General features: G+C 43.0%; 1 protein-coding gene across 3 annotated transcripts in view; it reads left to right on the forward strand.

Annotated features, from left to right (window-relative positions):
* The window catches only part of ATR (ATR checkpoint kinase), a 434,398-nt gene that overhangs the window by 64,836 nt on the left and 354,762 nt on the right, over positions 1 to 14,800 (forward strand). For all 3 annotated transcript variants that reach the window (XM_085633621.1, XM_085633618.1, XM_085633619.1), the window contains exons 3-4: positions 6,633 to 6,782; positions 10,946 to 11,835. In XM_085633621.1, the coding sequence (XP_085489747.1) occupies positions 6,680 to 6,782; positions 10,946 to 11,835 (993 nt within the window). In that variant the 5' untranslated portion in view covers positions 6,633 to 6,679. The remainder of the gene's footprint in view (positions 1 to 6,632; positions 6,783 to 10,945; positions 11,836 to 14,800) is intronic.

Below are 14,800 nucleotides of genomic sequence, written 5' to 3' on the forward strand. Positions count from 1 at the left end.
GTTAAATTGTGGAAACAGGTCAGAGTCTGGACTGTGATTTGTGTTCTTAAGATTTTTACACAGTCATGCTGATATTGTACTAAGGGTGACTTTACACCTCCATCTGCTGTTAAGCAAATGTGAGGACATCTAGTGCACAATTATTACACACAAATAATGTATCTTAGTACCACCCTTTCTCTCTCTAAGTAGTGAGTTTGCTCCAGATGTGTTTTTCACCTACAGTTGTCTCCACACTCCTGCTGCTGATGTACTAAAGGGGAGTTTGAACCTGAATCTGATTCTGTACCTCAATGTGATGTCGCAGTCCTGTATACCTTGTACCACGTGTAAGAATTGCACACAAAAGTGATGTTGCGCCTAAATTTAAGTTTGTACATACATGTGGTTTATGTTCTTTACAGTTTGATACACACGCACTGATAGAACATCAAAGATGTTTCTGCACCTTAATGTGCTTTTAACCAAATGTGCTGTCCAACTGAGAAACACCTTTTTTACCTAATGTTACATATAACACCCACATGTTCTCTCTATACAGTGATAACCTATGGTTTTATATAGTGGGTATTGCATAATGAATTCGTTTCTAAAAATCCATAGCCAACACATTTTTCACATGATCCTAATAGAGCAACAAAACTGAAACAAAGAGAGCTTCAGATCAGACTCCTAGATGCAGGTAGTAGTACCTCAGAGATCCTGTTCATCAGTGGCGTTTGCTAGTTTGCCCTCTACTACCACAAATGACAGGCTGAACACTCACTCGAAAACTTTAATCAATGACCAATACCATCAGACTTGGAGCTGTTGACGGATGGTCAATGCCTTTTCTGCTCATCCCTAAAAAACACCAAAATCTCTTGTGAGAAAAAACCATCTCCGGTTACCATAACCAAAAAGTCCCAACTATGTATCAGCCTGTGCAAAAAATAAAAAAAAATGAAAGGTCTCTATTTAATCCGCTATCAAAATCCATATCTTCACCACTCTGTATAAATACCCTGAACGCCGTAATTTCTTTTATCATGGCTATGGATATTATCACAAATACCATGCCTACCATCTCTCTGTTAACTGTGATACCTCTAGCTCGCCCTCCTCCACACCCCTCACCATCATTCAAATACCCCAGAGAATGACACCAATCAGCATAATGCCAGCATAAATCAAGGCTTTCAATGCCATAACCTGGAACAAAACTACCCCTACACTGATTTAGACTTAAATACTGTCAAGCGCCAAATTTGTAAACCTCTGGGTAACCACCACCACCCTCAATGCAGCCTCCGTCAACCAACCCTCAGTCAAGCGCACCTGTTCCAAAACAGTAGCATACAAACTGGCTCCCCGCTGAAGAGCTTGACACACCAATGATGGGATTCCTATGAGAGATGTGATTTCTCACATTGTATTTCAATCCAGCCACATCCTACTGACCAGAGCACACGTTTCTTATCCATTCACTAAAGTGAATAGCTTCACAGAAAAATAAAGATGGATTATCTGCATGAGATGATGCAAAGTCTGGAAACCACACTTCCAGCTTTTTCTTGTCCCTGCAACTGCTCTCCTTGCCTCCTGTTACACCCAACTCATCCTACCTCCACCTGACAATCCTAGTAGACTCGGACCAGAATACTTTGGTGCAGCCCTTCACACATTACTTCCAACACACCCCACATGCCTACAGATTTCATTAACCCAGAGCCCACAAAACATATTTTTCCTACAGTCTCCAGCACTCTAGTGCCCTAACACACAGTGAATGTAAAATCTGCCAAAGTACCCTCGAAAGAATCCCATTCTAGTTTCCCATCTCCTGCACATCATATCAAAGTTAACCTTCTGAACTCTAGGTGTGCTGCCTTAAATGTATCTTCCATATCTGCTCTCATCAGTGACCGTGACCATGACTTTATTGCACTCAGGGAAGCTTGTTTCTGCTCATGCTTGATGCCACCATTTGATCTTCTCTTACAACTAGGATACATCCTCCTCCTTGACAGAGTAAACAAGCATTGGAAAAGCCAATAGGTCCTGCCTAGACAAGAGCTATTGGCTTTGCCAATGTGTTATAGCCATGTTTACATAAGCGTGGCTGTTGTTCAGCATGGCTAAAAGGTAGTGGCATATAGGAGAGTGGCGTGAAGTGTCGTACAGTGGAATGACGAAGAGTGAAGTAGAGTGTCGTAAACTGGAGAGTGGTAGAGAGTGTTGTGTATTGGAGTAGCATGGAGTAGAGTTGCTTAGAGTGGCGCACAGTGGAGTGGTGTAGAGTAGAGTGGACTGGTGTAGAGTGCAATGGTGTATAGTGTTGCAGAGTATAATGGTGTAGAGTGCAGCGGCATAGAATTTAGTGGCATACAATGCTGCGTTGTAGAATGCAGTGGCGTAGATTAAAGTATTGCATAGTACAGTGCAAAGGTATAGAGTGGAGTGATGTAGAGTGGCATAGAGTGCAGTGGTGTAAAGTAGAGTATAGTGCCATAGAGCGCAGTGGCATAGAGTGGAGTGATGGAGAGGTCAAGGGCCTAGAGTTCAGTGGCGTAGAGTGCAGCGCTGCAGAGTAGCGTGGCTTAGAGTGCGTTGGCGTAGAGTGCATTAGCATAGAGTAGAGTAGCGTAGAGTGCAGTTGCGGGAAGTGGTGTAGAGTGCGTTGGCATAGATGTTGCGGAGTGTAATGGCATAGAGTGCTATGGCATAGAATCAGTGGCGTACGATGGAGTGGCTTAGATTAGAGTGATGCATAGTAGAGGGCAGGTGCGTACAGTGAAGTGATGCAGAATGCAGTGGCATAGAGTGCAGTGATTTAGAGTGCATTGGCATGAAGTGCATAGTTGAGTGTCGCATAGAGTTCAGTGATGAAGAGTGCAATGTTGCGGAGTACGGTCTCGTAGAGTGCATTTGGAGTAGAGTAGAGTGACGCAGAGCACAGTGGTGAAGAGTAAAGTGCATTGGTATAGAGTGGATACATTGGCGTAGCGTGCAGTGGCGTAGAGCCAATAGTTTCAGATTAGAGAGAAGTGGCATGGAGGGGTGCAGAGTAGAGCAGAGTGGCATAGAGTGTAATGGCATCTAGTAAAGTGGTGTAGAGTGCAATGGCGAAGGAGTGCAGTGGTGCAGAGTAGGTAAGAGTAGTGTACAGTGGATAGTCGTAGGGTGCAGTGGCGTAGAGGTTAGTATTACAGAGTATAATGTATTGGAGCAGAGTGCAGTGGCGTAGAGTGGAGTTGTGCAGAGAAGATTGGAGTGGCCTAGACTGAAGTGGTATGAAGTGCAACGGCAAAGAGTGCAGTGGTGTAGAGTAGAGTGTATTGTCCTACAGTAGACTGGTGCAGAGTATAGAGGTGTAGAGTGAAGTGACATAGAGTGGAGTGGAGTGCAGTGGCGTGGAGTGGTGCAGAGTTGAGTAGAGCGGAGTATGAAAGGTGTGGTAGCACACTGCCATTACAGACAGCACATTTCATTTTCAATTGAAATGACCATCATTTGCACATACAGTTTTACGAATAAAACTATACAACACACAAACGATAATGCATGGAAACGGCATCACCTAGTATTGATTTGTTTTGATTATATCAAAATATTTGTTTCAAAAACACTTCAGAATTATCAAAAAATGTGCTTCATTTGTGCGTTCCTTATTCTGATATATTCTGGAATACTTGAACATTCATTTAATTGGTGTGTGCTAGAAAAAAGAAACCTTTCCTACACCCAGAATTCAGCAAGATTGCCACACAAGTCCTTTTACTTTGAAGTCAGAGAAAGAAAAGTAAGCATCAAGCTCTCTCGGAATATGAATCTGACATTTGAGCTCTGTCTTTGAATGCACAGCATATGTGACAAGACAAGAACAATATTTACAGGACTGTTTACAGAGAGGAGCAGTCATGGAAGAATACAAGGGGAGTTGTTGTGAAAGGCTTTGCTCCCTGAGAGCGTGAACTCACGCTGGACAGCCTAAAACAAATTAAGTCAGGAAATAGAATGTCAGAAAATGTGAGTTACAAACCACAAAACCAAGAGTAAGCAATGGGTGGAATGCATTCTCAGGGAAGCTTTGTGAATGTTCCCAAGATGTCTTTAGCAGGCTTCCATTTAAAAATTGATAGGGTGTTTCCTTACCCACAAGGAGTCACTTGAATGCAAACTGATGAACTCTGTAAATTCATCCTTTTTCCAATGCCGCATTGTGGAAAATACAAACACAACACCTAAACCCACCATGTCTAAACATCTTATAGTGCTAAAAAGAAGTTTTGATTGAAAACAAGTTTTAATGATGGTTTCCTTGATTTTAGAATGAATCAACTTATCTCCTCTAGTCATCAGATCTTCCCAGACAAGTTCGTCTTTCACTGGCTAAAGATGAGAACACTTGCACATCTATCCTCAAATGCTTCCACGTAGAGAAGAAAAACTACTGCAACATTGTCGCCCACTCCAGGTTGTTAAAGCTCCTAAACCAAATTCATGTGAAGAGGAAGCATTTAACAACCGGAATACCTTGAAGCAGCAGGTCTAGAATGCTATTAGGAGACTTCACTCACTGAGGATGGAATGTTCTATATTAAAATGCGAGAAGCAGAACAACCATCACTGAAATGTTGGTGAAGAAGGTCTATACCAACAATAATTGGCTTAATTTGACAACATAGTCGTCCCAACATTGGAAGCAGATGTGCCAATACACTGAGGACCTATCGGTAACCTCACCTCTGGAATCCTCACTGAAACTGAGGAACTGTGCTCTGAGCTGCGCGTGCTCTTCTGCTCAGCTGGAGTCACGGCTGCATGTATTGGGCAGACTTCTTCAGCTCCTCTGTTTACAGGAAATGCGCTGTCTGTTACTGGAACTGTGGCAGCTTGGTAGGCAGCGCGGTAGCCTTGCTGGTGCTGAAGATATGCCTGCCGTGGCTCCCGCTGTTGTGGGGCCAGTTTGCACGGCCAGGGAGGATGTCGGCCTGTTTAGGAGGGGGGAGGAATGTCTAGGAGGAGGAAGCATCTAGTAGTGCTGGCTGTCAGCACAAAACTGCAGTTGCACTCTCTGGAGCCTTATCTGGCACAGGAGGAGCATGGTTGGACCTGGCCATCACAGTTGTTTTGGCAAATGTGTTCTAAGCCTGTTCTAGTTCTTCTACTCTTCTTTTCAAAACGTAGTTCTGAATTCATCTTCCTTTGCACTTTCTATTGTCTAGTCTGATAGTTCTGATTACTTATATTGCCTCATCTACTTTAGTACTATGCCTACCCCTTCTACTACCCTGCTACTATCTGCCTTACATTTTTCTCCTGTGCTCTTCTCCCTGAATTTTCCTACGCACTGATTTATTGGGCGATCCATTCTCTCTCACCCTGAAGTCAACCTATAGTACTGGAAGCAAAATGATCTCTGTTGGTTTGCTCTAACACTCTACCACCGCCTTATGTACAGGACTCCCATAGCTGTCGACTTTTTAAATCAGGTGATCTGAGTCATTAAACCCTCATGGACATTCCTTAAACTCACAAAACCCCTGTGGCACTCAGATTAACTCTGCGCTATCCAACTTGGCAAACAAACTCAACAATGTTCCTCTAGCCTCCTTTCATATTTCTTCTGTCTGGCACTCCTACCTATTCCCTAAAGGCAAATGCGTCAACACAAATAACTTCATCAGTATTAAATGCACTCATTCCTATTCGCGTTCTAGTCCAAGCTCCAACTCCTATCTAATGTGATTGCTACTAAATGCTAGATTCCCTAATGATCTTCATTCTGAACTCTGTAACCTCACTTCCATCCAGAATGTAAACATTCTTTGCATCACTAAATCCGGTGTTACTGAACATTCCCAATGTGCCATTAAGTCACTAATCCTTAAGGATGAAACACTTAAATCAGGAGACAGCATAGCAGTCATTTTCAAGGGCATCCCCAACTACAGATCTATACCCACCAAAGTCTTACACAATTGAATGCATCAAAATGTCTCCCTCACTTTCGCTATTCAAAATTCTATATACACACACCATACATCACCTGGCTAAACTGAGAACAAATTTCAATAGCTAGGTCACACAATCCCTTAACTAAAACCAAATAATGTCTAAGAAAAATAAATTTATAGTTGATTTGAATTTCCATGCCAAGCCATGGCAACAATGCCAAGTTACGCGATCCTAGATAACACACCATTACTCCACAAGTTATACCGGCATTCCTTCCACCCTACACACTTCAGAGGCAAAAGTCTCAGTCTCATCTTCGCAGAGCCAGACATCATTAAATGCATCTCCACCATTCCATGTGATTTGCCTCCACTTATACCTTGACTAACAATACTCCTGGTAAGAAGTTAAGAGGTCACCTAGTACTAGTGCTCTCATCTACCACAATGCAAGACCTCATCACTCCCCGAATTAAAGCTACTGGACCTTTCAGCTGGCATCAATGACACTGTCAAGAACTATCATCTCATTCATTTGACGAAGGTCTTCCAAGTGTGTGTTTTGTTTTAGCTGTAGCTCACTAACACAAAACGCACGCAGCTGTGTTTTTCCCCAGGTCCTCCAGTTGCCTGATAAATTAGAACATTTGGCTTCAGATTTTGATCTTTGCTATTTTTCTCTTTTCTTTTTAGTGGCTTTGGAGCTTTCTAAGAAAGGCGACTCGCAGCCAAGTTCTGTGATGCTGTTGGACTTCATCCAGCACATCATGAAGTCCTCGCCACTGATGTTTGTCAATGGAAGCGGAATGCAACTAGAAACCGGCGCTGAACAGAGTTGTGTTGGTGAGTTTAAGTTCATACTAACTGTTATGTTAACAGTGTAATCCAGGTTGGATTGCATACATTGAAATTTAGATTATTTTACTAAATTTTTAACAATCAAATTGATGCCTGTCTTGATTACTATGTCAACCGAAACTCCTTTTCTGTGATTACAGATTCTTTTTAAAGAATTAAGAAAGGTGCCTTATTAGTTTTGCCCTCTCTGGCCTGCAGTGTAAACTGCCTCAGTTCAATTCAGGGAGATTTGTTAGGAGCATGACTACCCAATGGGCTTCCCAGGGCTGAGAAGGTTAAGCTCAGATAAGGAGTCCAAATCCAATAGGTAGGTTTCTAGTTGTTTTCTAAAGCTAAGATGGTTATTTGATCTGACGGAGAGAGGCAAGGCATTCCAGAGCCTGGGGTCAATAACAGCAAAGGAACGCTCCCCACATCTGGCCTTTTTTACCCTTGGGTTGCAGAGCTGATGCAGGCTGGTTGATCCAAGTGCTCTGTTTGGCTGATAAGGACTGATCAGTTGATGGAGTCTTGTGTTTTGCGCAATGAGTCCTGCACAACGCATTGAACTGAATTCTCTTTCTGATGGGTAGCCAATGCGGTGAGTGCTGAAGAAGCAGACTGAGACTTGGGAGTATCCAAGAGGATCCGGGCTGTGCCTCATAATATATAATTGCTCCTTGCCACATTTGTTCTATTTTAGGGTTCATGCCAAACCTTTTTTTGTGATTTGGAAAAAAGAGACTATTGTGGGGCAAGTGGAATTGCAAAATTTTCAGTTTAATGAGTAAGAGTGGTTTGCAGGCATCATACTTCAGATAGAAAGTTTAGGCCTCAAATCAAGCTAATTGAAACATCTGCTTATTGGCACATTGTAGGCTTCTCGGATGCAGGGTAATTCAGGTGTGGGTGTCACCGTGCTCATAAGCTGAAATACAATTAGACTATGTTTATTTCTGTGTTGTGGACTCAGAGTTTATTATGACTTTGGAGAGGACGAATAATCCGTTTAGCTTTCAAAGTTCCTATTGATATATAAATGTACATTAATTAAGCATTTAAATTGATAGTACAAATGGCAAAAAGAAGAATGGATATAGAAGTGGGATTGTGAACAACTTACACAGTAATCAAAGTTGGAGTCAGTGACCTATCAGTTGCAGTACTTTGACACTTGGTTGAAGTTATGATCGAGCATTGTAGCGTAAGCCTTTAATTAAAGTGATGTTATATGGTCACTATTTTGGTATGCAGGTTTTCTTCTTCAGCTAATAAAAGGCTACTGTGCGTCTTTCTGCACATCAGGGATTCACATTCCTAGATCTAAATTCAGTTTTATCTTTATTTACAGTATATTGCTTTGACCTATGGCTTTCTTTAAAGTGACCTTTCAGAAAAGGAAGAGATTATTGTTTAGTGACCGTGATTCTGCCCGAGGTTTCTGGGCTTACCAGTGCTCCTCTCTAACGTTTAATACAGTTTTTTACTGAGGCAGTGTGGCCTTAACTTAATGATGCATGTTATGTCACCTGTCGATGTCCTGTGCCCTCCGTTTGTTTTTAGGGGGTGTTTTTCGGCTTGGTGTAATTTTGTACAATTCATATTTAAAACAGTAGCTTTCTGAATTTATTTATTCTTCAACGAGTAGTTTGTATAATGCTATATGCAGCTTTTCAGTGTCTACAACCGACTAGTAAGTAGGGAGAACACTGATAGTTAGAAGTGGACATTGCATCATTTTGATTGGGGTCATTAACCAGGCCCAGTTTTTCAACTGAAGGTGAGTCAGTGTTTGTATACTCAACACTTGTGGAGACAGTCTCTTTCTCTCTTTCTCGCTTTCTCTCTTTCTTTCTTTCTCTCTTTCTCTCTTTCTTTCTTTCTCTCTTTCTTTCTCTTTCTTTCTCTCTCGCTTTCTCTCTTTCTCTCTTTCTTTCTTTCTCTCTTTCTTTCTCTCTTTCTTTCTCTCTCACTTTCTCTTTCTCTCTCTTTCTCTCTCTCTTTCTCTCTCTCTTTCTCTCTCTCTTTCTCTCTCTCTTTCTCTCTCTCTTTCTCTCTCTTTTTCTCTTTCTCTCTCTTTCTCTCTCTCTCTTTCTCTCTCTTTCTCTCTCACCTACCTACCTACCTGTTCTGACATCATGGTGATGTAGTCTATCACTTTCACCCTGATGTCACAGTTCTCTGTTTAGTTTTTATTCTTTGACTTATTTTTACATGATTCTGCTTGGTCTTTTGTGCAAAGAAAGCAAGAATGTGGCATATGGGCAGCGGAGCAATAGAGGCCATAGCATAAACCCAAAATGGACACTATTCACTTGAATGGTTCCTGTTGCAGTCAGGAGTTGATATCATAAGTTCATGTATGATTCTTCTATGGTAGTGCATGCTAGTACTTTGCGTATTGTATTGTGATTAACATGTTTTATTTTTGTAAATGAGGATTACGTCCATATATTTTAATTACAGATTGTTTTTTTTTAATTGTACATTGTGTTATATATTGTGGCATGTATAAAAATGTGCTCCAAAAGACTCTATGGCGGTGTTAGTTGGAGCCAAGGTCAAGGTAATCCCTTAACTTTAGAATGGTATATCCTTTTAGATTGTGTATTGTAGCCAGTATTACATCTTGTCAACCTTAGATCCCCTGTAGCTTCATTTGTCTTTACAGAATCTGAGTTTTATATTTTAACAGATACACAGCTCTTCTCATGTTTGAGGCAGGCTTCATTAAGAGTATATCCTGCTTTGTGTTGTCATCCGGGTTTCAAGGCAGATGTCGGATGTTCTGGCCCTCCTTCCTACTTATTTGTCTGCAGGTACAAAGAGGTTAAGGATGCCTGCCATATAACCTGTGCTCTGTTTGGGGCTGTGGTTCCCTGGGAAAGAGGTGTCATTGCTAGCCCTCTGCCTTGCTCATAGGCAAGAGGGTTATGTGGTACCCTTCCCCCTAAACCCTGTCCAAGGGGGTGGAGGGCTTTGCTTGCCTTCAGCATCTAGAGCCCTTCCTCTGCCTTTTCCAAGGCTTGTGAATACTGTGCCGTCTTCTGCTTTCACAGGAGTTAGGGCAGCTGTGAATTGATCTGATTCTCTGTTATTCACCAAATGCTGTAAGCCATGATGCAGCAGGTCTGTTCACGGCTGCCTCTGTGCAATTGCAAATAAAATACTTGAACAGCAATGAGCTGACCAACTACTCTAGGGTCCAAAGGGCTTTGCAGGCCGTTAAGGAGCAGGACAGCTGTCAGCTGCCTCGTATTCTCTGTCATTCATTTTTTGCAATTACCCTTCGCCTTTGAGCAAGGCAGGGGTGGAGAGCCCCAAAGAAATAATCCCGTGGCCATGGGCAAGACAGGGGGCGGAGGAAGCGGGGAGGGATCTCAACGAAATACACCCCTCCAATTGGGTAGGCACGTTGAAGGGTGGCAGACTATTTCCACATCCTCCACTTGGGTAGTACATGGGGAAAAAAGCACTCTATGCACTTGGACAAGGTAGGAAAGTTCCCTTCCCTGGACAATATGGGGAAGACATGGCAATCATGATGAGGGGACATAGTACCTCTTTCAGTTCAGCTGGGGGAGTTGGATGTCAACGGAGCAGGATGATTTCCTCTCTATCTTATCGTCTGGATGAGCAGGTCATGACTTACCCTCCATAAAAATGGGGTGGACTTTAATTCAGTGGTTTAAGAAATAGTAACAGAACATTTTATATTTGAAAACTCATGCTATTTGTTAAAGTAACATTTTGGGACTACATTTTAACTTTTGAACAGTTTGGCCAATCTGCACCACCCAAGACTTAAATTCTGAACGTTTCCCCGACACACCCATTTGGTGCAAAATGGTCAGTATGAACTAAGGTTGTTAAGTGAGTAATGTGTGGGACTTTTTATGAAGTGAAGTATCAGCCTTACCTACAGAGATGCAACTGCACCCCTGTAATACAAACTGTTGTGGTGAATATTGTTTATTAACATGTTAACAGCCACATCCCATTAACATTGTTCTCCACAGCTAACCTCAGAAGTGTGACAGTTTACATCCAAGGTCTATTTCAAGCCATGTATTAGAGAAATTGGCATTGTCCTGTAGCCAGCTGTTCTTGTATGGTCATGTCAGACATCTCAGTCTTTGATCATATTCTCTTTTATTTTTCTGATTTAGAATTTAGCAATTGGATCATAACAAGACTTTTACGGATTGCAGCTGCATCAAACTGCCATGCCTTACATCAGAAAATTTCAGTGGTCATTCGTTCTCTACTGTTTCTTTTTCGGAGCAGGAACCCTGGCCTTTTTGGCATCCTCACCAAGGAACTGTTGCACCTTCTCGAAGATCTGGTATTTTTGCATGAGCAGGGCACGCAGACTCATGCCAACTCAGACTCTGTTAAATGGCCAGTAACAGTTTGCAGATTCCAAAGTAACATGAGTGAAGATAAGGTCTCTTTAAGTGCAGCACCTTTATTGTTGATGGGCATGAGAAACGTGGAAACCTTGGAAGCCACATTGTTGAGTATCTTGATCGACATTCTTTCTCTTGTGTATTTCCGGAAGCAAAATCTTGTTCTGTGGGGTATAGGCTGCTCGCTTTTGGAGTACGGCAGTCCACACATTAAAAGCATGGCCATGCATCTCATTGCGGACCTCGTTGATCTTGGTGGTCCACCAGAGCAGCCTGCCAGCTTTTTCTTCACCGTTTTCTTTGGTATCCTAAAATCCATAACTCTGATGGAGCGAGTTGAGCTAGAGCTGTATGAAGGACCACTCTCACGATTGGTGAGGACGCTTTTCCCTTTTGAAGAGGAGTCCTATTTAAGCATCGAGCCTGTCTATCTAAACATGCTGCTTGAAAAGCTGGGAGTGTTGTTTGAAAGTGGTTTACTTAGTCAGCTGCAATCTGAAATCCTAAATGTGACTTTATGCCGCCTCTTCCAGTACTTCCTTGCCTTTGTGCCCCCTGGATATGAATCTGCTTTAGAGGTCCGGAAAACACGCATTCACATCATCTGCAGTGCTTTTATCAATGCAGTAGGAGCTCAGGACCAGCAAGAGGTAGGTTGTGATGTGTGTAAGAGGCGAGTGTGAAGATCGAGATGATGCTGTGCTTTGTGATTTAGTTAGGCACCCTTGCAATAGAGAGACACTTGATAGCCTTCTTCAGTGTGAACCTATTCTTTTTATAACTTTGTTGTTCTGTTGTTGCTGACTTGAGCACATGCAGTTCAGGTATTACAATGTGAGCTATTGCTTGTAATATTTTTAGGAGGCAGTCGGGTTTTCTTTCAGTGCATTAGTGAAACTTTGAATCTTTCGGTGGCATCTACAAGCCTTGCTTGTGGTGGTGTCACCTGCTTAACTTACTTTTAGATGAATCCAGAAGTATGTTCTGGGGTGATAATACTGTAAGTATTGTAATGGCTGGACATGACTGAAAGATTGACCTTGGACTGCAGCAAGTTCAAGCACTAAAGCTGAAGTCAGCTGCATATAGTTCCTCATAAACGATGTACCATTCTGTGTTTGCCCTCAGAACCCTGTCTGTCTGAGGAAAGTAAGCCATTGGGTAGGACCAGAGTAGGAGCAGCCTGGTTTCTCTCTGCCTCTGAGCGCAACTAAGGGCCTGAGTCAAACATAAAGGACTCTTCAGAGTGATCATTGTAGGAGGTGATGGAATCCGAAATGGTGCTGTAGACCCCTTGCACTAAACACTGTACTTCACCAGGGACTGGCAGGAGTTCATCGGAACACACCAGGACACTAGGTCTCGTTCACGTTAGAATTTTCTCTTATGATCTTAGGGGTGTGGAATAGGCATAAAAAATGGTTGATGTATGCAAGTTTCATTTCAAGAGAAGGCTTTATTTCGATATAAATATATCTTAAAAGCATACATACACAAGGTACAGATTAAAATATTAAAAGACATCAGTGCATTAAAAGATAGCCAAACATTTCAGAACAGCTACTGGTGTCAATAATTTAAGTAAAAGCCAAAATATTTGGATAAAAAACAAATTAAACAAGATAGGAAAGCCTAGTTGATCTAATGCGCCAAGCCCAACCTAGGAACTTGGCTAACCCACAGGCAAAAAGGGGCCGTGGGTCATTTTTTAATATTCGCATGGCCTCTGTGTGGAGCCTGGTTCCAAGTTCTCTGCAAAGAGGCTTGAGCCATCTACTCCGGGGGGCTGCATAAGCCGGGCATTCAAACAATAGGTGGGGTACAGACTCAAGCCTATTTTCACAGAAGGGGCAGGAGGAAGTTGTCTGCGTTGGAACCTTCCACCTAGATGTCAGATCACCAACGGGGAGTAAACCTACTCTGAATTGGAAGTACAAAGCCCTATCTTTGCGGTTTGAAATAATGTCCAGGTAGGGTTCACAGAAATACACTTCCTTGATCAGGAGAAAGTCCATAGATGTCCTACACAATTTGGCATCACTATTTCTAGTACCAGCTACCCAGGCCCAATAGATCTTTTTCAACTCTAACTTAGGAGGAGCAGTTCTATTGATCCAGTTTTCGCCGAGGCCAAGGTTGAAGAGAAGACGCTTGACTTCCCTCAGCCAAGGAATCTTGGCCCAGGCTAATGAACCCAGCACGTCGGTTAGGCCGTCTGCGTAGCTGGATAATTCTGGTGTTCTCCATATTCTTGCCCATAGGAGGAGAGGGCGAAGCTTTGCTTGATCGCTCAGTGGGCTAATTCCCGTATCTAGAAACAAGGGGAGGGTTGGGGTGCTATAGGGAAGCCCCATTAGATCTTTAAGGAATTTATTTTCCGAACGGGAAAGAAGATCTACCTTTTGAACCCCCCAAAGTTCGGCCCCATATAGAGCAGCGCTAACAGCCCTTGCCCTGTAAATGTCCAGAACAGCAGCGATGGGTTTTATGGATGAAGCGCGGTGTTCCTTGAGCAAGGCACCCACCACCCTCTTATGGGTCAACAACATCTTTTGAAGGTGGCAATTCCAGCTCATAGAGTCACAGAGTCGGACACCCAGGTAATCGAACTCTGAGACTCTCTCCAGAGCAACAGAATCTAAGGTCGGTGGTTTAGCCAGTTTTTTAGGGGGATTGAGGACCAAATACTTGGTCTTTGCAGTGTTAATAACTAACCCTCTCGCATCACAGAAAGACTTAAAGTTAGTTAATAGACCCTGCAAACCTGCCGGGGATTTTGAGATCAGGAGGGTGTCATCTGCAAATAGAAGGGTAGGTACTCTTCTGCCAGCCAGGGATGGTGCATCTGCTGGGTGTTGGAGCAGGTGCTCCACCACTCCATTAACATATAAGGAGAACAAGGTAGGAGCAAGAACGCATCCCTGGCGTACCCCTCTATTTACAGGGATGCATGCTGTTTTTTGCCCCTGGCTACCCCAACTGATCTGTGCAAAGTTGTCCGCGTGAAGATTTATTAACAGGTTTAACAGATAGGGTGGGATACCCAGTTCGTCTAGCACTCTCCAGAGTTGGCTACGGGGAACTAGGTCGAAGGCAGTCCGCAAGTCTATAAAGGCAAGGTATAGACTGCCCTTGGCCAAAAGAACAACCTTCCAGTAGAGCATCATTAGTCGAAAGGGTTGCTCTATTGTCCCCGTGCCTGATCTAAACCCGGCCTGAAAGTCAGAGAGAATGCCCTTATCCTCCACCCACTGCAATATCCTGGTTAGAACTACCTTTCCAGCCACCTTTTGTGAGGTATCTAAAAGACTTATTGGACGGTAATTAGCTGGGTCATTCCGAAAGCCTTTCTTAAAAATAGGGACGACCTCAGCACCCTTCCATGAAGTCGGAAAAGTTGCCCCTTCAAAATTAGAATTTAATAGGGCAGAGATGAGTTTTCCCCAATGTTCTGGATTGGCGCGTAACAGGTCTCCGGGAATGCCGTCCAGACCTGCTGCTTTGTTGGGGACCAGATTATTTATTGCCCCCTCCACTTCCTTGGGTGTAAACAGAAGCTCATCCTTAAATTGGGCAGAGTCGTAAGGGTGTCGAACACTCAAGCTAACCCCCGCT

This window comes from Triturus cristatus, chromosome 11, assembly GCF_964204655.1.
Source record: "Triturus cristatus chromosome 11, aTriCri1.1, whole genome shotgun sequence".
NCBI lineage: Eukaryota > Metazoa > Chordata > Amphibia > Caudata > Salamandridae > Triturus > Triturus cristatus.